The sequence below is a fragment of the Thunnus maccoyii genome, chromosome 21, assembly GCF_910596095.1.
Source record: "Thunnus maccoyii chromosome 21, fThuMac1.1, whole genome shotgun sequence".
NCBI classification, from domain to species: domain Eukaryota; kingdom Metazoa; phylum Chordata; class Actinopteri; order Scombriformes; family Scombridae; genus Thunnus; species Thunnus maccoyii.
In genome coordinates this window covers 22,757,751-22,779,883 of record NC_056553.1, presented here as the reverse complement: position 1 = coordinate 22,779,883, position 22,133 = coordinate 22,757,751, and the positions used below count along the sequence as shown (strand labels likewise).

The 22,133-nt window shown below is 40.4% G+C and overlaps 1 protein-coding gene across 7 annotated transcripts in view; it reads right to left on the bottom strand.

Moving 5' to 3' along the window:
- Nucleotides 1-22,133, bottom strand: part of kcnh2b (potassium voltage-gated channel, subfamily H (eag-related), member 2b) — a 243,079-nt gene that overhangs the window by 204,599 nt on the left and 16,347 nt on the right. For 6 of the 7 annotated variants that reach the window (XM_042398707.1, XM_042398706.1, XM_042398713.1 and 3 more), the window contains one exon: nt 7,640-7,870. In XM_042398707.1, the coding sequence (XP_042254641.1) occupies nt 7,640-7,870 (231 nt within the window). Of the gene's footprint in view, nt 1-7,639; nt 7,871-9,787; nt 9,824-22,133 lie in introns of those variants that run through there. The other variant, XM_042398709.1, reaches the window with a different exon arrangement.

Sequence of the window (22,133 nt, the reverse complement as noted above, 5' to 3'; positions counted from 1 at the left end):
ACAGACAACCTGTATTAGAAGCCGCTCTGTCACGTCGTCACAGGCTGATGGTGAGCAATGTTCTCTGAGCCTTGCTGAGCTGCGGGTCGTGAGAATGTTAAAGACCCGGAGTGTCATTGAAACAAGGAGGGAAGGTAACCTGGAGATAGCGAAGGAACGCGACTAAAGCCAAGAAGAGAGACGGGAGGAAAGCAAGAGAGACAGTGAGACACAATCAGACAGACTGAGAGGAGGAAGATAAGAAACAAGAGGTGAAATAGAATGAGTGAGATTCAGAGACAGATAGAAGAGTGTAAATGTAAGAGAGAGGAAAAAAAGGGTAATATCTATCCAGTTAAAAAGAGATTGGTTTATTCACTCCGAGGGATGGGGTCTGATAGCTGCTTCCATTTTGGATCTGGTCCCCCAAAATACACAGATTTGTTTAGCTCCCGCGCTAACGAATCTCATCGAATCTCCTCGTTTTTTTTCATTAGCAAAGAGCAATAAAAAACACTGGTAGCAGCTTCTTATTTTCAGACCATTGGTGTGTCTAACTAAATGACAAACATCACCGGCAGCAGATTAGATCAGCTGGAGCTAAATAACGTTAATTCCCTTACGGCCAAATAAAAAGTTTGCCTGTTCTTTGGCTAATGTGCTCTCTGCAACTCTTCTCTTTATTCTGCCAGTGAAAAGACACATCACTCTATAAACCACTGTACAACCACAAGTGGACTGTATACTGTAGGGTGGCAGCTCTTCTCTGGAGAAATGATCAGCTGATCGCCTCATGTCAAACTTTGACTCATATCAGTATCTGGAGGAAGTAGCTCCTGAAGTACAGTAGGCTAGAGCTGTTAATGAAATGTGTCAGATACATATAATGAGCACTAAATATAATATGTTGCTCATCTCATTCTCAGGTTGTGAACATTAAACAGTTTTGTTTCTGCCTTCTCAGCCAACAAAAGGTGATGAGATTTGAGTTCTGGTTATTTTAGCCTTTAGTTAGTTAGTTTAGTTGATAAGGGATTCAGTTTCAATGAGTGGATTTGATAAAATATGAATTGAAACCTATCAATATGTAAATATGGATCCCTTTCCCCATTCACTATTTCTTCTGTTTCCAACAGAACAAAGATACATATGCTCATTTTTTCCCTTTTTAACACTTCCCCATCACCATCATATTCCCTCTTGTACCTCTGTAAAGCAAAGGCCAACATAAAACTGCATGCTTGTGACATTCAGCCAGAAGGGGGATGCAAAGCCTTGCAGGTACAGTAATACCTAACTGGGGCAGTAGCCCTTTCTGTACCAAGCCTGCGACATGCATGGTGTGTGTGTGTGCACGTTTCCAATCGCAGCTTACCTGGAGAGAATGATTGATTAAGCTGGTGAGCAATCGGAGTTGGACAATTGAGCGTGAAAGTGAGAAAGGAGATCCATCATGGTGAAGGCTCAAGCCTGAGCTTGGCACTAGATAAATGGGATGAGATGAAGCCTGTGTGTGCATGTAGTGTGTGTATGCAATGCATTCATGCATGTGTGTATGTTCTCTGTATGCATGTATGTGTGGGCCGTGGTTATACCGTCCCACCGTTCGAAGTAACACACACACCTGCACACTCATTGCTTAGGTTGCTTTTTGAGATGAAGGGAGAGGCTATTCTTTCTTTTCCCTGTTCGTCTTTATGAGAGGAGGGAGGGGCGAGGGAGGGGTGAGGGAGGGGGAAGAAGGAGGCGAAGGGGACAAGAGGAGGTGGCATAGTGTTTCCTCCCTGTGTGCATTATGGATGAGGCGTGTCCACGCTGTTCGATCAGCGGCTCTCTGATGGCTTGAAGGTGGCCCGCTGGGGTTACCTAAGACTCTGTGTTTGTGTCTTTGTGAGCCTGAGTGTGTGTGACTATGACTGAAAGAGAGGAGACACCAGGGTCACACCTGCCCACACACACACACACACAGATACCAAACACCCTGACATGGGCATCATTTTTGATTCATTCACTATCTTTAATTCAGTAAAGAACAATAAGGATTTTATAAAGCTTTAGGTCAGCACAGACACATAACAAGTTTTGATATCTGATGTAAAACAATGGCAAGAGGCGCCAGAAGGTTTTTATTGATGGGATGAAGACATGAGCTGCAATAACTGCTCCAAATCCTTTACTTTCCCTCACAAGCTACAGTGTAGTAGTTACATGCAGCTAGTCTATGGTATCAACCTAGCATCAGTGTGCTGGACAGACAGGAGGTGTGTCCAGTGGAGGAGGAGTGACAAAATGGGCATTAAGTCCAATCTTCCATCCAATCATAAGAGCGTCCTTTGGTTACTGTGACAACATGATGAGGGCCTCTCTACAAACTCCATGGTAACGATCCAAACAGAACTCCCCATTCATAGAGTACAATATGTCTGGTGTGTAGGTGCGGTTTGTATCTATACTTTTATTGTGTTGTCAGTTGAGTTCAGTCATATCGGCGCAGCAGATGACAGCTTTTCAGAATGCATTCATGACTTCCTTAAGGCAAGCTGCTGAACATTTACAATGCATAACATCTTGTCAGTATGTAGAAGACACAATGCGTTGGGGTTTTCATTGGTAATCAGCAGTTCATTTGTGACTAGAGGACACTCAGAGAGAAAAAAACACCACTAAAATCTAATTATTCTCCCACTTGCTGAATACTCACTTGCCTTTAAATTTCACTGATTTCTCACAATTGTGAACAACGCTACAAGAATCAGTATCAACTGTCTATCTCCTTCAGTTTAATATTTACAGCTAAAAAACTACTTGTTCAATACTTGTTTCTGATTGGCTGGTAAGTGACTTAATATTGTATATCAAATGTAGCTCAGGCCATTTCAAACAGCCAAGCAGAAAAGGTAACATCAACACTGGCGCTTCAGTCAACTCTCAATGATGAAACAAACCTAACCATGAGTTCAAACTGACTACAACACACTTTTAAAACTGGATGATGATGATTTGGACACAGCCAACCATGAATCCTGTGGTGCGTGGTCATGGTATGAGCGTGATAATACACTTTATGGCACAATCAATCAATAAACTCAGCAGAAGAAATGCCACACGCTTCAGGTCACTTATTCAACTCAAAACATCATCCATTATTTTTGATTATCAGAACACCTCACAGATTGTCATTGTTTACCTAAATGTCTAATATAAATCCATGCAGACCACTACCACGCCCATCTGACAACAAAATTTCATAAAAATACATAATTACAATGTTTTTAGGTCTTTGTTTTAATCAAGAATAATGACTTTCTTCACCTTTATAGTTTGTCTGTGCACTCTTTTTCCCCCCAGTGAAGCCCTGATTCATACTCACACTGCTGTAAACAGTAGATTCTCACATGGGAGTTGCCCAGTATTATCACTGGAGCAACTGGGAATTCTAATCTCACCCAGAATCCATGACACACATCCCTGGGCAGAGCAGATGCTTAAAGCTGGCAGCCAGCAGGAATGATGCAATTAGCTTGTCTACAAGAAAATCCAACCTAAATCTTTGTCGTGGGGAGCTGCAGGGCAACGGCAGAAAGATAAAGAAGAATGTTGAGTAATGAGAACTTGACCCCCCTCCCCGCCCCCATCTGCTCCAGAGGAGTTATTGAGTATGAAAATGACATGAAACTGTATGGATATAATTTCATTGAGACACTGAGCATGATCAGTTGACTCTTTATGGCTAAATGAAGGTTTTAAAACAGCATCCGTGGAGTATTATCTTCCTTTTATGAAAAATACTGGATGCTCTTTACACTTTGCATCATATAAAAACGCCAAAAGGGGAAATTTCCATTATTTGTTACATAACATATTGTGTTGCAAATGTGCCCATCCCTCGCTGACCTCTTGTTACCTCCGATACTGCTATTTTATGGATATGTGATCAGATTAGTCGTTGCTTTGAGAATGTCAATATATGAGTCACTTCCCTGATAAAACTACAAAGTGCAGAGCTATAAAATGTTTGTTTTCTAAAAACGGGAGAGCATATTGGGCTACTGCACTGTCTCTGCCAACAGCTGCTTTACATCTGCCAGCCCGTACTGGCACAAGACCCTCGCAAGCATAAATGTTATAGCTTCCAAAGCCTTTAAATACATTATTGTACGTGTTGTTAGCATGATGGAATCTCGTTAACGCAGCCAGTGGGACAGGAGTGACAACACCTCAGTAATTCTATATACAGGGTTGTAGCTTTTTATGAGGTACTTCTGTATAGCAGATCGCTGATGTAAGTGCGTCCACATCTCCAGTATAAACAGTGGAAAGTGAAATGTGCAGAGGGGAGGGTTGAATTGGCACAGCAGTCCTCAGAAGTATCACTAGAGAGGAGACAGCTGGCGCCATCTCTCTGTGCTTCTCCCTCTCTCTCTCTCTCTCTTATATTTCTCTCGCTACCAACAACACTTTCAGATTACGTGAGGAACGCGCTCTGACAGTCGCTCTTTCTCTCTCTCTCTCTCTCTCTCTCTCATTCTCTCACTTTGTTTCTCCCACCTCTCAGCTCTCTGGTTTTTCCTCACTTATTCAGGGCCGTGCTGTTTCTCTGCCTCTTAAGTCTTTTTTACCCTCCGTTTGTTTCGAGCCCTTCCCTCCTCCCTCGGCTTCCTCCATCTGTCTCTCTCTCTCCTCCCTTCCCTCCTCCTGCCTCTCTCACTCAATTCAATTTTTCAATACAGTAAGCTTTTTTGGCATGAATGTCAGATGAACAAGCGTCAAGGATAATATAATTCATTAAATAAAATAAAATCAATGAATAAATGAAAAGAAGAAGAAAATAGCAAAAAATATTAAACGTGTTTTGTGTGTGTGCTTGTTTGAGTGTATTTGTTAAAGATTGTGATTGGGCCAGTCTAACTTTACAATTAGTCCTTAAACAACTCTGTGTGTGTGTGTGTGTGTGTGTGTGTGTGTGTGTAACTCTACTATCTTGTTAAATTTACTTTGAATAATCTCATTTACAGATGAATATTGCCAAAGCATCAGGGGAAATACAATTCAATAATGAGATGAAAAAAAATACAATTTAGTAAATAAATAAAATAAAAAGAAAATTGCAGAGAACATTAAACACGTTTCGTGTGTGTGTGTGTCACATGTATATTGTCACATGTACTGTACAGTGGTTGTATTGGCAGGACTATATAAAGTCATAATGTTGCCAAAGCATAGAAACACTGTTAAATTAAAGGTGATAGAACAATTATATGACATTCACAATAGTAATTAATGGAACAGATAAGATAAACCATATGTACAATAGACTATGTCAAGATTTCTTTGTCACAGTGAGTGATGTTTAAATTATGAATCTCTCAGTTTGTGACATGCAGTCACAGCTCAGTATGCTGTATGTCCTCCTCATATAATCTGTTGCTTTTCACTGTCATCTAGGAGTTTGGGATTAACAAATCAAATTTCTTAAAGTATTCCACTCTAATATTATGATATTTGTCACATTTTAAGAGGAAGTGCATCTGTGTCTCTACCTCACCTGTCATGCAGTGACCACAGACTCTTTCCTCTGTCGGTAGCTATGACTTGTTGTGTCATCCTGTCTCTATGGCTGACTGTGGTCACTCAGTCTGTATTTGGTCAGGATGTGTCTCTGCTTTGTATCTCTGACAGGAAAGAGATTTTCTGCTAATTTATATTCATGCTTTACAGGCAGATATCAATTAAGTTTGTTTTGGTTTGATTCTCTCCATGTTCCAGATAGGTATCTTTTGTTAGTTTAATAATTTGGTTGACTCTGATTGGTGGTTGGAAAGCAATGCTGGTCTGAGGTTGAACAGACCGGCACTGTTCTACCCCCCCCCCCCCCCCCCCCCCCCCCCCCCCCCCCCCCCCCCACCCTCCCTCTCCCTCTCTCTCCCCATCCCTCCTCCTCTCTCTCTCTCTCTCTCTCTCTCCTCCTGTTCTGGTGTCTGTCTACAGGTGGAAAATGTCCAGCAGATGCTTTGGCTGTAGCTCAGGGAGTTGCTGACTTTATTACCATGGCCACTCTTTATCGCCATGGAAGCTGCCTATCGTTACGGTTACCTGGTCCTGGTCCAGTTGGCATGTGTATAGACATAAATATGCACTTGCTGTTGGAGAGTATTCTCCAAGGGTTTTCCCCCATTTACTTTCCTTTTAAGTGCATTTTACTATAAAGCTTCATTCAGGTTAGGTCCTCTGAAAGTCAAACTGGAAACAAGACCACATGTAGCATACTGCATTTTCTGCACCGTCATGAAATCTGGCACTAAAAAGTTGTAAGAGACACAAACTCCAACATGGATTTATCAGTAAACAGTTGTCAAGTCTCACACATAACAGCTCACACATAAAAATGAGCTGGTGGTGCCAAATGTTCCGTACAGAACAGATACTGACACCAACTGAGAAACAAGTGCATTTTATAGTGAGAAAAATCCAAAAAACACGTACAAATGTCACATACAAGCACACTCAAATACACACACACACACACACACACACACACACACACACAAGCACCTTCCGAAGTGCTCTTAACATCCCGATGTATGCAATCTCACAGAAACTATCATGGCATGTAATCCCCATCGATTTAGCACTGCACTCCTATGACATTGAAAAAAGGTCTGAATCGATGCAAAAGTCATTATCCTTTTTATTCCATTATTCCAAGACATGAGGAGCAGGCTACAGAGGTCTGGTCACCTCACTTCTTTCTAACTTCACAAGCACAGATTTTCTCCATTTTCAAACTTGTAGTCTTCAGGCAAAACCAATATCAGCTCAAGTGACATCACTTGAGGCAACTTATCAGATTTCACACAGCTCCCTCTGGAGCCACAGAAGGTTTTATATTACTTTTTTTTTCATATATGCAGTAGTACTCCCCGACACTTCAAACAGACCTTGATGTGTAAAACTGTATAGATTCCCCTTTAAAGAATCCAACGTACACTTTCTTCTCCAAACACAAAGTACACACACTAACACACACACACACACACACAGGGGGATTTTCGCAGATTACTAATAAATACAAAGGTATAATGATAAAATAATAAATTATTTTAGCTTTTATTGCACTTACAGTAACATAACTAGTGTAGTCGTCATTGTTTCTCCTCTGCTCCGCTCCGTGTGCGTATGAGCCCCGCCCTCAGTGAAACACAGAGAGCAGAGGAGAGGAAAGAAACTATAGCAACCATAAATGACAGCAAAATGCAGTACAGACTCTCAAACTGAGCTGAAATGAAACTAGTGCATTAAAATTAGGCAAATCAATAAACAAACATAGTCTCTACTGCTTTTTGCTGTAATTTATGGTCGCATTAGTTTCTCTCCTCTCCTCTCTGTGTTTCACTGAGGGCGGGGTTCAGACAGAGCTGATGACAACTACATTTGTTACATTACTGCGAGTGCAATGAAAGCTTTGTGAGTAAAAAGCCAATACCAGTAATTTGTTCATTTAATCTGTGCACAAGACAGACAGACAACGAGGGTGCAGCGGGGACGACGGCATCAACCCAACCCTAGTCATCGCTAACTTTTGTTGTAAAATAACACACACTACTTTCCAACACACTACAACCACACACTCACTGACACACTGGGGTTTTTTTTTTCCTACCGTCTTTGCGGTAAAGGTTGATCTCCACTTTCCTCTCCTCTGACCCCAGCAGGGCCTGCGCCATCTGAGCGATGGCCAGCCGCTTGGTGTCAGGTCCATACAGGAAGTTGCACGTGCACGGCTTCTGCATGATCTCAGCACGCGAGTAACCGCACATGAGGCAGAAGCCATCGTTGCAGAAGATAATGGCGCAGTTCTCCACTCTTGCGTTGGCAATGACAAACTTGCGACCTGTGGGTGGAAGAGAAATGTTTATTTATATTTAACAGTCCCTGATATACATTTTAATTACATATTACATTCATCAATAATGTGTTTACTTTGAACATCCTGGCCAGTAACAGAAATTGTTGTTTTAGACAGAACATGTTGTTCTCTGCGAGTGTTACACACATCTCTGGACACTTTATTTCCTTAGTTTACTAGTTTGCCTTTCTTTTTAGCACAGTTAACATACAAATATTTAAAGTAATGACATGATACTGTCCTTGTTTTCATACAGCACACATTTAATTGCATGTTTTGACAGTTTGTTTGTGCACACATTGCAGCCAGGTAAAATTATCACTTCAACATCTAATCCTTTCCATCTTACAAAGCTCTGTGTACAAAATCTGAACACACAGAAAACTTCTCAGAAGTCCATTAGTGTGCACGCATACATAATGCCAAACTAAGTTGTAAGTAAATCGCTATTTTTGCCTTTCACACCTGGTGTCCTTAAGCCTTATTCCTTGGTCCCTGACTGCATAATTTCCCCCTATAAAATCACCATGGTATCAAAGGTATTTAAGGGTTGGACTTACTGAAGAACAAATAAACAAATCAATGCACAGAGAAAAGTCAAGTCAAGTCTGAAGGAGAAATGTGTTTATCAATAGTCAAAACTACATGTAGTTGCTTAAAAATAGAGCTGCATGATAAGTCAATGAATCGATTAGTTGCCAACTATTAAATTTACTTCCAACTATTTTGATAATCTATTAACTGCTCCGAGTCATTTTTTAAGAAAAAATATCCAAATTCTCTGATCCCAGCTCCTCAACTGTGAATATTTTCTGGTTTCTTTAGTCCTCTATGACAGTAAACTGAATATCTTTGGGTTGTAGACTGTTGGTCAGAACAAAACGAGACATTTTAGGTTCCATCTTGGGCTTTAGGAAACATTGATCAATTTATTTTTCACCATTTTCTGACATTTTATAGACCAAACATGTGATTGATTAATTGATTTTCTTAATAATAATCATCATCATCATCATCATCTTATTACCTTTGCACAGCATAGCACTAACGCTATGACATCAAAACAAATATTTTAGTCTATAATCTGTAACAAACAATAATTTTCCTGAAATTACATTAGACTAGTCTGACCCTGCAGAAGAGTCAAGGCTCATTTGTGTACCCGCTCTGCATCCAAATGTTGACATGTAGATGTGTTAAAATATATGCCTTGATCCTTTGCACAGTACAGTAATCAATGTAAGCAAATCTAAATCTTGTATATATGAAATGTAACTTTAACATACTACAATATTAGGGCCACGGTTATGAGGAAAAACATGATTTTGAGTCATACAACTTCTGTTTTGTAATGGTGTAAGAATAGAAAAAGTGATTAAGAGAAAGCAAAAAGTCCAAACATTAAAAGGACAGACTTTACAGGTAGGGATACACGATATTATCGGCACGTCATCGGTATCGGCCGATAAAAGCTCTGAAATGAAATATCGGCATCGGCCATTTCTGCCGATTATGAGTGGCGATTTGTTGCCATCTCCTCCGCCGCCTGACTGTGCTTCCCTTCACGGACTGTTTCACCCTGACAGTCCCAGTACTTCCTCCGCAGGCTCCACTTCACTTAAGCTGCCCGTCAGACCCGCTGTTTCTTCCCACTTTAACCTGAATAACAAACCGGGGCTCAGTGCTCTGGTTGGATCCACACGCAGAACCGGGGCTAACGTTAGCTGGGAGGCTAGCTGGCTGTGTTTCCCTCCGGCCATGCTGTGGCTGTGGCTAAGAAGCAGCGGGTCTGACGGGCAGCTTGAGTGAAGTGGAGCCTGCGGAGGAAGCACCGGGACCGTCAGGGAGAAACTGTCCGTCGAGGAGCTGCTAGGTTCGGCTGCACAGATAGGAAACACTTACGCTGACAGGATGTACCCATGGATGTATAAAGGGAACTGGATACAGCGTCGGAGACGGGACCCCGTTCATTCCTATGAAAGTTGCTCAGTGGCGCATGAAGCAATAAAAAATCGACTTCCCGGCATGAAAGTGCCCGGATCTTCCGCATTGTGCGGCCCATAGAGCATGCGCACTAATGACTTCTGCTGGCCGAGTCGGCTACTTCCGGTTTAGCCCTCCGACTAGCTTGAATGGGGATAAAACAATTCAATCACGCGGCTTTTGAAATGTGATCGGACAGAACGGCTTTAATTCTGATAACGAGACAAGTCATTCACGGTGGTTGTGACGCTCAGAAAAATGTATCCGCTGATTTACAGACGTCTCTTTCACAATGTAAGTCTATGGGAAAAAGTCTTTTTGAGCCAGTGTGCATCTCGTGACGTTGTCATTACACGGTTTGGCCGCTATGTCAAATTTGCTTCAAAGCCTGGCGCTCTTCCTGTATCCAGTTCTCTTTATACATCCATGGATGTACCACTCTGTTTGGAAAAAAAAATCTTTTGGTTTATAACGGTGGTTTGCAACCAGCGTATTAGTTACATTACCGCCACCCTCTGCTCCGGAGTGTGGACCAGAGATTAAAACCTACACATTAATCCTGTCTGTCTGATGATCTCAATGAAAACTCTAATGCTCCACCCACTTGGCAGGTTCATTTAAATTTTAAGGCTTCCTAAATTCTTCCTTCATATATTGTCTTTCATGATCATACTTAGTACAATCTAAGCTTGCATGCATAATAGTCTCCTCAGCCATCTGGAAAAAAATATGTGCATATATCGGTGTCGGTATCGGCAATCGGCCACAGTGGGTTGGAAATATCAGCATATGGAATATCAAAAAAAGAAAAAAATCCAATATCGTGCATCCCTACTTACAGGTGCAATCAATAACAACAGTAACACAGCATCCCATTTAGCTTTACCAGTTCTAGGGTTCTGTTACTGTGCATGTCGGCCAACTGTATGGTTTACTGGGACACCTTACTGGGACACCTTAATGGGACAGAGCCATCATCAATTAAAGCTATTAGGGACACCTGTGCTTTTCCCACTATGGCAAGTCTGAGTATCTGCTGTGAAAGTGGTCTATGAAGTCAAAATATCTTGTGGAAAAAAAGTTATGAGAATAAAGTTATTGAGGAAAAACTCAATATTATGAGCAATAAGTTGTATATTTCGAGAGAAAATACATATTACACAAATAAATATTTATAATAAATATTTCAAGAACTTTTTATGAGAATAATAAATAAAGGCTGTTCAGATTTTCTTTTTGCTCTCTCTCTTTTATCCAACAATGGCCCCAATGCCCTCATGTGTATTGATAACTATCAACCCACTTAGCTGCATACATAAGCATTATTTACAACATTTTCATGGGCATTTCCTCAGACTAGCAGAGTCCAGTTAACCCAACTGGTTTAAAACAACCTGCACATTCACCACTAATGTTAGCTAACATTAATATGGCAGCCTTGCTATCTTACAAAAATGCTTTTTCAAACCTAATAAAACAGTAAAAAAAATAAAAGAGTTGGAAAATTATTCACTATCAATGACAATATTAAATGAAACATAGACAAACCTTGTGCCCTTTTCAGCCAGGTGCTAATCAATAAAAAGTACAAAACGTCCCGTTTTGAAGTCACATGATGAATCCTTATAAGAGAATAAGTATGAAAAGACTAAACACTAAAAATGATACATCCTAGTATACTAGCCTAAAAATATAGATCATTTATAATTGTACTTTAATGCACTGTAATTGTACTGTAATGAAGTGATTTCACAGTTGATGGTCTATTATGGCTAGATATGTATAATCAGCCTGTCATCTCTTCTGATATTAGCCTTTATGACAACTCAAAAGTGTGTGTGTGTGCCCATAGGTTTGCATATGTGTGTTAATAATTGTGGTCAAAAGTATAAACCGCAGCTGCAACCTTGGTAGCTCCGTCTCCCACAAAGCTCTGATGTGTCTCTCTCTAAACCACTTACTGTAGAACGAGTCATTTAGCTCCATGGCCTCTGCTCAATGTCAAAGAATGATCTTAATGCACTCAGAGAGCTACTGTTGTGCCTGAACACAGACACACTTGCACATACTTCCTTACTCTGTTCACAGCCTCTTCGCTAGCAATATGCTGTGAATAAACCACAAAAAACTAAGTCTATAGTTTGTGCATACTCAATCTCATGTGGGTCTTGTGGGAACACATACAAAGAACATACATGTGAGCATGAGGTCTGTGTGCATGTGTGTGTTTGTGCTGTGTCAGGGTGGCATCTGACAGGCTGATAGATAGCCTCCACTAAAGAGCTTCAAGCTTCTGAAGAGCCCCAATGTTCCATGTTACTTCCACTTAGTACTGGGCCCCACTGTGAGGAACACTGCACTCATAAATAGTCATATGAATGGTTAGAGGGAGGGAGGAATGACTGGAGACAGAAAAGGGTGGATGGAGCGAGGAACAGCAGGAGCACTGGATGAGGATTAATAAATGGATGGAAATGGGGGAGGTTGGGTAGAAAAACTGTAGGAGGAGGGATGACAAAAAAAAAGAAGACAGACTGAGGGAGGGGAGGGATGGATGGACAGAGTATTGGAAAGAAGTTAAAGAGAAGCAAGATGAGTGGAGGGAGATGTGGAGGGAAGATAAGGTGAAGTGGGGATAGAAGAGAAGTGATCTATCCAGGGGATGGAAGGCACTGGAAAAATCTAGCTACATTTCTAACCAATCAGCCTGCATCAGATTAAGTGGCAACACCTCTCAGTCGATATTTCTCGCGCAACTTTTTCTCACTAAGGGTGAGAGTGTGGACATTTAGGGAGATTCAGGATTCCCACTCAAAGTAGCATATGAGTCTACTTCTGTTTACTGCAGTTTTCAACAAAGATAAAGGTTACTCAGAGAGTCTCCAAACACATTTAAAAGCCACTAACAAAGACGCACTTCAAGCAAAACCTGTCCATTATAATGAGAACAAACTCTGTCACACAAAGAATATATTCCAGAAGAAGATTGCATTTAGATGTGTTCCTCAGATAAAGGATAAAGAAAAAAAGTCATGAACATTAGGCTTCTTTAAGTGATATGAATAACTTTAATTCAGGGACAAGATTATTGTTGCAGTGAATAAGCCAAGCAGGTCCTTAATGCATCCTGGGTCTCAAAAGCAGCCTGACACTTTTGGTAATTTCCATTCCATGTTAGGAGATTCTCACAAAGGCTGGTGATAAATCTTCCTCAAGGACTTCAGGCTGTGAAAAAGCAAGAGCACCTCATTGCTGCACTGAACTCGGAGAGATTTTGTTCCTGTAATTGGCTCTTGCTCAGAGTGTCAGAGTTTAAACATTGACCACAATGTACCTTAAACACAAGGCCAGCCTCAGGAAAACTGGGCTTAAAATATTGTTGAAAGGTAAAGGATAATCACTATTATTTCTTTTATGTGTTTGCCATGTTTAGATTGTCTTTGGCATCAAAAAAGGAAAGAACCAGGTGTCACTGGAATGAGTGAATTTACTGTCTGAAAATTAGCATGAACTGAAAGAAATTGTAACAGATTACAGTTCATTTGAGTTTAGGCACTTTTGCATATGTTGCATATGAATCCAGGCAGGTGCTGAATGGACATGCATGACAAGTGGGAAAATAATCCATACACATGATATATCTCAGAGCAAGCACTCTTCTAAAGGCCTACGCCAGAATCAAATTGGATGATATCACCGCATAATGAGCACTATAGTACTATAAGACTAGTAGGATTGAATAGGATCGGTCAGGCAGTCTGATTCAATATGAAACCAAACCACTACAATCTGTCAAAGACTCACTAAACACTAAAATCTGTTATATAGTATGATAGACTCTACAGCAGGGTGAAGGGTGGCCAACCATGTACCACAGGGTGCCAATAGGTTTTCATTCCAAACCAAGGACTCAGCATTCCTTTAAGTAAAGGGGAAGAGCTTGTCAGTGAAATCACTTGCTCAAGTGATTGGTTGGACCTAAAAATCTGCTGACTTTTGACTTTCCATGGCACATGATTGGTCACCCCTACACTACAGCTACACTACAGATTCTATATATGAACTGAAAGTACAGTTACACTATAGCTGAACATTAAACAAAACTAACAAACTGTCCTGATGTAGGAAATAAATACATATTTAACAGATGCTGTGGCCTGTAGTCAGATAGTGTCACATTGTACAAAACAAGGTGATGACACATTGCTAGAATAATAGCATATCTATTTCCAAGTGCATCAGTGAATTTGTAAGGCAAATTTGAACAAAGGTGAGCTCTTGACCCGCAAGTCTGATGGAGCCAAAACAGGAAGTGAAGTGAGGTGAAGTGAATGAGAGACAGAGCAAATATTTGCAGGATGGAGGTGTATTATATCTACCTTTAAAATATGTTAAATCACCATAGATCTAAATAATCAATGTGAAAACACATGCACATCTATGTTGTCCAGGTGCTGAGTCCAAGAAACTTTTTATCTCCAAAAGGACTCTCAGTACTGTAATCACTCAAAACCCTGCACCTTTCTAAATGCAATCAAGAGGAAACAGGAGCAGATGACAGTGTTGAGTCATTTGAGATATATAATGTCAACAGACCCATTTGCCTAAATGTCACTAACATTTCACACCTGCCAAACATATAATGTTCTACAAACCAACACGAGCCTAAACTGCAATTTCAGCAATAACAACTCGATTGAGGCTCTGTCCATGGATACAAAACTCTCAGAAGAGTGTTAATGACAAATCTTTGGCCACCTACATCCACCAGCTTAAGCCAAGCTCTCGGCCCTCTACCCCTGTCACCTCAGAGCAACATCTTTTCTGGAATTACAGGTAGCTGAGTGAGAGTACAGTCACACCAGATTCTGCTACCCATTTCTATGTAGTAACAAGACTCACGGTTGGAGCTTGAGACTTTTGAAGAGCAGTAGCACTCGAAACATCACCTTGGTGCAATAAATTATGAGTGGATTGGAGCCCTGCAGTCTGTGAGTTGTTTATCTGTTTATTTCAACATTCACTCTCTTTCAGCACAGCAGCTGCCCTCCACAGCTCGGATGTGCGTGCATACACCTAGCTTACGATCAGAGCTAGGCACGCTATACCCTGTCCTGTTCCTCAGTTAAAAATTCAGGCTGACTGCACCTTTAAATGCACCCATTTTTGCACCCATGTCTTGCTCTGCATTTAGCTGTTACAACTGTCTAAAAAGGCTTCTCCCCTCATCTCCCTCCTTAACAAAAGTAATCCTATTCTCTTCCCTGTCTGATAGATATTCAATAACTAGTAAGTTATTTCTACCTGTTAAGCTTTATAGCTGATGCTGCTGCACACCTTGTTTTATACAACTACAAGAGTAGCCATGTCATTACAATATTCACAGGTACGATCCTCCTCTATGCATTGGCAAGATTCGGGGAAAGGTAATGCATCGTACATGCTCCTATGATTGATGAATGAAGGAAATTAAAATCCGCACTGAGGCAATTTTTCTCGCTAAGTGTTCTTCATTAGGCCTGATTATGAAACAGCCCCTGAACAAGAATTATCCTTTAACAAGGAAGAGGGTAGACACTTATTATTCCCTGTGAATTGCATTTCAGAAGCAGTTCAAAAAGGTGATGTAAAGCAATTCCCCCTCTGAACCAATGATTTATAGGCCATTTTATAACCACTGTGAAAACACCAGCCTGCCAAGTCATTAGACATTTCTGCACACTTGCAATGATTGGCCAATGATGTTCGAGTCTCCGCTATCTGAGTGGAGTTTTCAAGGAGAACTCTCTCTGCAACACATGTTTTGGTGGAATCAGTCAGTTGTTATTAAGTTGGAATGAGTTTGGAGGCTGCTGCTAAATGATTTATGAGTGTTGGAAAGATGTGTTCCTTTATCAATTGCTGAGCCATAACTGCAGGTTATTACTGTATTGATTGAATGCACTTTGTGTGTGTGTGAGTGAGTGTGTGGCTGTGGGTGTTGTGTTTACTTACTCAGCAGCAAGACATTTCTAAAAAGGATGATGATGCATCGAACATCAACTTGTAGGGGAGCAAATAAGGAGGGAATGGAATAAAAGACAAGCAAGACAAAACACAGCGTGACCCTGTGTTAAAAATACAAAGACACAGCATGTACCTGATAAAAGGCTTCTAATCAAGCGTAGTCAAGGGGAACAGACAAAATACACTAACGAGGCACGCTGGTGGGGGCAAGTACTTAAAGGCTGCCCTGCTTTCATTTCAAATTATGAACAAATGTGTATGCACATAGATGCTGAATACAAAACATACCATCCTGATAAGATTTTTTAAATATGTTTCTGTTATGATAGCACTGTACTTACCAAAGTGATTGCTGAAATCTAGGATGTGGCTACATCACTAAAAATAGGTTGATAATTATTATAAATGTTATTTGGAAGATGGTAAAATTATTACCCAAACAACTTGGATTTATTGTTCTCACTGTAGTTGTGTGCAACCATGGTTTTCTGGTGCAGTGCAGGGTTATTGCCAACAAAACAAGTGTGCTCATGTTCAGTTTAACCTCCAAATAAAGTTGTAGCCAATCTGCCTCAACTGTTGGTTTCATCGACCAACTATTCAAATTTCTCTGTAGTTCTGTGTGACGGCCACACCGGTTGCTGTCCACCCCCAGTCTTAGTATTTTATTTGATATTTGCACCCAAACATTTTCCCAAATAATGACTCTACACAGTCTTTTGTTTTCATATTACATACTTAAGTCAATTTCTCACAGTTTGGTTTTCTAAGATTGGATGCACACATTCTAGCTGACATTCTGTCATGGTCCTTTTCATTTGCAATTAATACTCATATTTGGCCATCTTTCTCAGCCTGATGGCTGGGAAAGATGGCCTCTTAAGCACCGCCCACAGGAAGTGGAGGAGGCCAATAATGAAATGGAAGAAGGGGTAATTAATCCTGGACATTCTTAAAATCCCTCTTTGTTGGCTTTGGAATCATGTTTGTTTGCTAATGCTAATACCTTATTTGCATATTGCTTCTCTATTTTGTTAGGCTGTTTATTCTTGGATATCTTTAGGTTTAATGTTATTTGTGTAAATCTCCCCCTGTGTCTGTCTTAGGCCAGCCTGTGTGTATATTCTGTTTATACCCCCTTGTGAGTCATTTGTCAGGTCAGGTCTGTTCAGTTATGTTCTGTCAGTTTAACCCTCAGTTGCTTTATTGTTTGGTTGACCTTACTTTGAGTTTGGGCCCTAATTTTTGTAGCTACTTTTTCTAGTTTCTATGCAATATTAGGATATATTTGCAACTTTTGTGATTTGTTACCAATTTTTCAACTTTATTCAAATGAGAATTTTCCTTTTCAAACCTTTGTCCTTTTTGCTTGGTCCATGACATCCTGTTAGACCTACTTTAATAATGTGGCTACATCTACAGAGATCTCAGCACATACTTTGGTAAGTACAGTGTTACCATAATTAAGAACTGATGATGATGGGTTGGGGTTGATGGGCTGATGATAAAAGGAGTACTCAAAAGTAAAAACCTAGCTTCCGAAGCATGCACACTTGACAGTTCCTCGTTTACGTGACATCTGTCAAGTCAAGTATACTGGTCTACCTTTAACCACAGTTATGTTCTCAAAGGGTTTCAAATTCCTGTCACCAAAATCAGAATTTTCACATTTTTTCCACCCCCCTTAAAAACAGCCATCAATCAAAGTGATGCCACAAGAACCAAAACTGACTTTTCTCATTTTTGCAACATAAAGTGAACATCCATCAATGCAGTGGTCCAGAATAAAAACGTCTGTGCCCATTTCTCCCTGCGTTAAGCACACAATTATCACAGCCTCACCCCCCTTCTTTCATAAAACAGATGTATCATCTGTCAAAGCTGCACATCCTGGATTCAACAGGCAGTTCTTGTGGGAGACATAAACTGGTGGAAGGCCTGCTCAGATATTCATGGAAACAGTGGAGATCCGTTGTGTGGATGTGCTTGATAGCCTGCCTCCATGAATTAGCGGCAGCAGCGGCCCTCAGAGGCTCATAAAGCTTGATGGGTTTGTCTGGCTGCAATGAGCACTGGGTAATACAAAGGCAGAGATGTGTGTGTGTGTGTGTATGTGAGTGTATGTTGTACATTTCATTTTCCAGCTATTGAATAAGTGGTCTTCAGTCACTGATAATGGCAGAAAGAACAAAGTAGATGTTTTTTTTTCCAAGCTCTCAGGCTCTCTCAAGTCCTTGAGTCCTTTTATAATGCAAGTCTAAAAGGTGACGCAGGTATAGATAAATGTAATCATTCTTCAGACAGACACCCACACATAAAAAGGAGATACAACATGGTCTCGATGCAGACTCATATATCTGCATCAAGACGTGCTGAAAGACAAGATTTTAACTCCACCGAAAGAAAACCACGGGGTAAGAGAGAGAGGGGTAGGGGAATAAAATAGGAACATAAAAAAGAGGGAAAAGAAACACTAAAAAAAAGATGTCACTAAAAATCTAGAGATTTGACATTAAAAGAGGAATGACCATGTAAAAGTGTAGAGATAGACAGGTATGGATGTAAAAAGGAAGACAGACAAGAAGAGCAAAAGGAGAGGTGGCAGGTGGAGCATGACAACCAGCTGGCTCAGGGTTTATGCTGCTCGGTGTTCAGGCCACAGCTGGATATGAGGGAAAGCTGGCATTATTCCACCAGGGAGGGGGTCAGGTACTGTATTATTAAACTGCAGGTATACAGGGAGGAAAAAGCAAGAGCTGGCAATGTTTGGTATCAGTGGGAAATGTGTTTAAATTAAACAACGGTAATGGTGGGTAGATATTCACAGCGAGTGGAGTGTATTTCCATTTATTTTGGTGCACGCTTCCCTCAGGATACATAAGAGTGTCTTATTAAACAATAACCAAAGGTGATGCTAACATGAATATCATCATTCTAGACACAATAGACTCATCCAAGGTAATTCAAGTTGCTTTAAATATGTTCAGTCTCTACTTGTATGAGGCAGTTTGTTCCACTCTGAAGATGCTCTGAAAATGACTGAATGTTTGAAAAAATTACTTTTGGGTAGGGGAATTACTAAAGTGCAGTTAGGAAACTTGAGGGATAATTATGTATTTAGTCTGGATATTGCAGTTGGTCCAAAAATGAATGAAGTATACCTGATATCACTTTCTTTACATAAATATGAGTATGCTATAAAACAGTTCTGGGAACCAGGACAGTGTTGTGCATTTCAGTAATGCAGGTGTAGTATGGACATCTTAAAACTAATCAGGTGGCCTTGTTCTTGATGGCAAAGGTCCCCTAACCTCAAGGAAGTGGTAATTTTAACCCAAACCATGATCTTTCCCCAAACCTAACCAAATTGTCTTTATGCCCTGTTGTAACATCATGAGAAATGTTTGCAGCAATTATTTTATGACAGTTTTGGAAGGTACAGACAAATAAACGTCATCCTGTTCAGTGATGTCAGATCAGAAAAAGCTTCTATGTGTCGTTCAAGGTGAAATGGGTAAATATATATAATATAATATATTGACAGACTTCTTGTGTTAATTTAGAGGACTAGTTGTGTTATGCTTAATCAAGGAAATGACACATTAGTTAAATATTTGAAACCAATTCATATTGGAAATAGGTGGAATAATTCATAGATATATTTGTTTCTTTAAAGATAAAATGTTATGACCCCAGATTATTTTCCAGTATTATTACAACCATACTGCCAGAAATAGCGTTGATATTGGTCAATTCTCCAAAACAACAGATTACATGCAATTATATCTGTCTACAATATGTACATATGGCAGATGTTGTAGATTCTTCCACTTAATCAGCTTAGTGTTTTTTTTCACATTTCTTCCTCCTCACTACACAAAGGGGACACCATGTTCCATATTGCCACTGGAAATTGGCACTGACATAAATTGTGCACTGCAAAATTGTGAAAGATGAATGCAATTCTTCGAGATACATGGTTTGTTATTTTAGCCAAGCCAGCCGAGTGGCTCTAGGGACGGCACTGCTGGTCTGTCTGTTTCTGGGTCTGTGGCTCCAGCAATTTTGGTCCAGACTGAAATATTTTAACAAATATTGGATGGATTTCCATTAAATTTTATATACATATTCATGGTCCCCAGAGGGTGAACCTTAATGACTTTGGTGAAGCCCTGACTTTTCCTCAAGTGCCACCAGCAGGTTGACATTTGTGGTTCAGAGTGAGATGTCTCAACTGCTGTTGGATGGATTACTGTGCCATTTCATCAATATTTAGTTCCTCTATCCAACATTTTTGTTGCCCTCGCAATGAGCAGTAAAGCCTCACAGAGCTGCAACTGTCTGTCTTGTTAAAATGTGCAGGATCCCCCACAGGTACCAACAAATTAGTATGGGGTGAAAGAAGTGGATTATAGCGCTACAGTTCAATCGATGCTAGTTGAATTCATTATATGAGCTCCAGCCAGTTGCATATCAACACCCAAAATTTGGTATCAGTGTGTTTTCAGTAATGTTTTTCCAATTAACAATTCTAATACCCACCTGTATGGTGGAGTGGAGTGATATGCTAAGAAACAACACATTGGCCATGACTGGACATGTTCTCAAGCTGGGTTTGTTGGGTGGTGCCTGTCCATATAGCAGTGTCAACATCGTTTAATTACATCACACAGTACACAATATATTTTCATGATCATATTACCTAATTAGTCCATTTTTGTTGCAACTTCGCAAGATGCTCTCATATTGTTCAAAGCTATGAATTTCAGCATAATGTGCAGTGGCTGAGATTTTAGGAAATCAAAAACTCCGCCCCCAGCTAACTCTGCTTTTGGTGACATCACTAACCACTCCTTGCTTTCTGCACAATTTCCCTCTAATGAGCTTTTGAAGTCAGAGAGTAGGGAGTTGATGGGGAGCCTGATTAAAGACTAGCTGCTGCTGCTCAGAAAGAAAACACCATTTCATATTCCCACAGACACACACATATACAGATTCATTAGACATGCACACACCCAAATGCAAATGCACACACACACACACAAGATCCCAGACACACATATATGTTCACACAGACCCACCAACGCAGACTGAATAATTCACTAAGACCAGACCTTGAGGGCTTTGCAGTCTGCCAGTTTCTGTGTGTGCATGCTGTGTGTTTGTGTGTGTGTGTGTGTGTGTAAGTGTGTATCTGCAAGTGTTCATGTGTGCTTGGAATCTCCCCGAGTACGCTGCGTAGGCGGATAAGGAGGGAAGCCCATGTGTTAGAAGCACAAGTCAACACACCAGCTCTGTGCCTGCTAGCTACAGAGACAGAGAGATAAAGGGAGAGTGTGAGATTAAGGACAAAGGAGAGAGAGAGAGAGAGAGATGAAAAGAGAAACAGGGGAGAAATAGAGGATGAAATAGAGCGGAATATTAAGAGAGGAGAAAAAATAGAGAAGGAAGCAGCAGACACATGTCTTTGGTTGGTTTACTGATGTAGATGAAGTTAATTCAGTGACAGGCTGAAGAGATTTTTTTGTCTCAGCCCAACTGTGCAATTGCCATGGAAACTGAAGATTTGACACATGCTAAATTTTAAAAAAGAGAGCTGACAGGCTAAATGCTACAGTAGAGTGTGTTACAAAAACCAGCCCATCACTGTCCAGACACATGAAGACAGTTTACACTCAGATTTCTGTAGTAATTACAAATCCATATCAGCCTACAGATATTGAATTCTTATTTACTTATATATACAGTTTAATATTTACATATAGTGTTAGCTTTGAATGCTTGACAGTTTACATTACAGTTTAAATTAACTGGAACTTGCCCCAGGTTAGTTTGAATACACAGATTCTACATTTCCTATGTGTTGTTCTGGAGTGCATGGTCCAATGATGTACTTGGTCATTTAATTTGGAGGACTTGTTGGGTCTTTATTATGATGTACCAGCAGAGAACTGCTTCTGGTGGTCCCCATTGATTTAGTGGTGTTGATCCTGGGGCCAGTTTCACAAAGACTTTGACTACAGTTTACATCATCTTTAGTGGGACTAATTTGCCATGAATTTGGGGTAAACTGAGTCTTTTTTTTTTAACTAAAAACATTGCAAGCAACCACCTTGAGCCACTCAGCTGCCTTCACTCTAGCAGAAAATATTTGCCATCTAGAAGAATTCAACAGTTACAACAGTGAAAGGTTTTACTGGGAAAATTCAACAAAGAGTGTAGCAACACACAAAAATCACAGAGCAGTGCAGACCTGTAC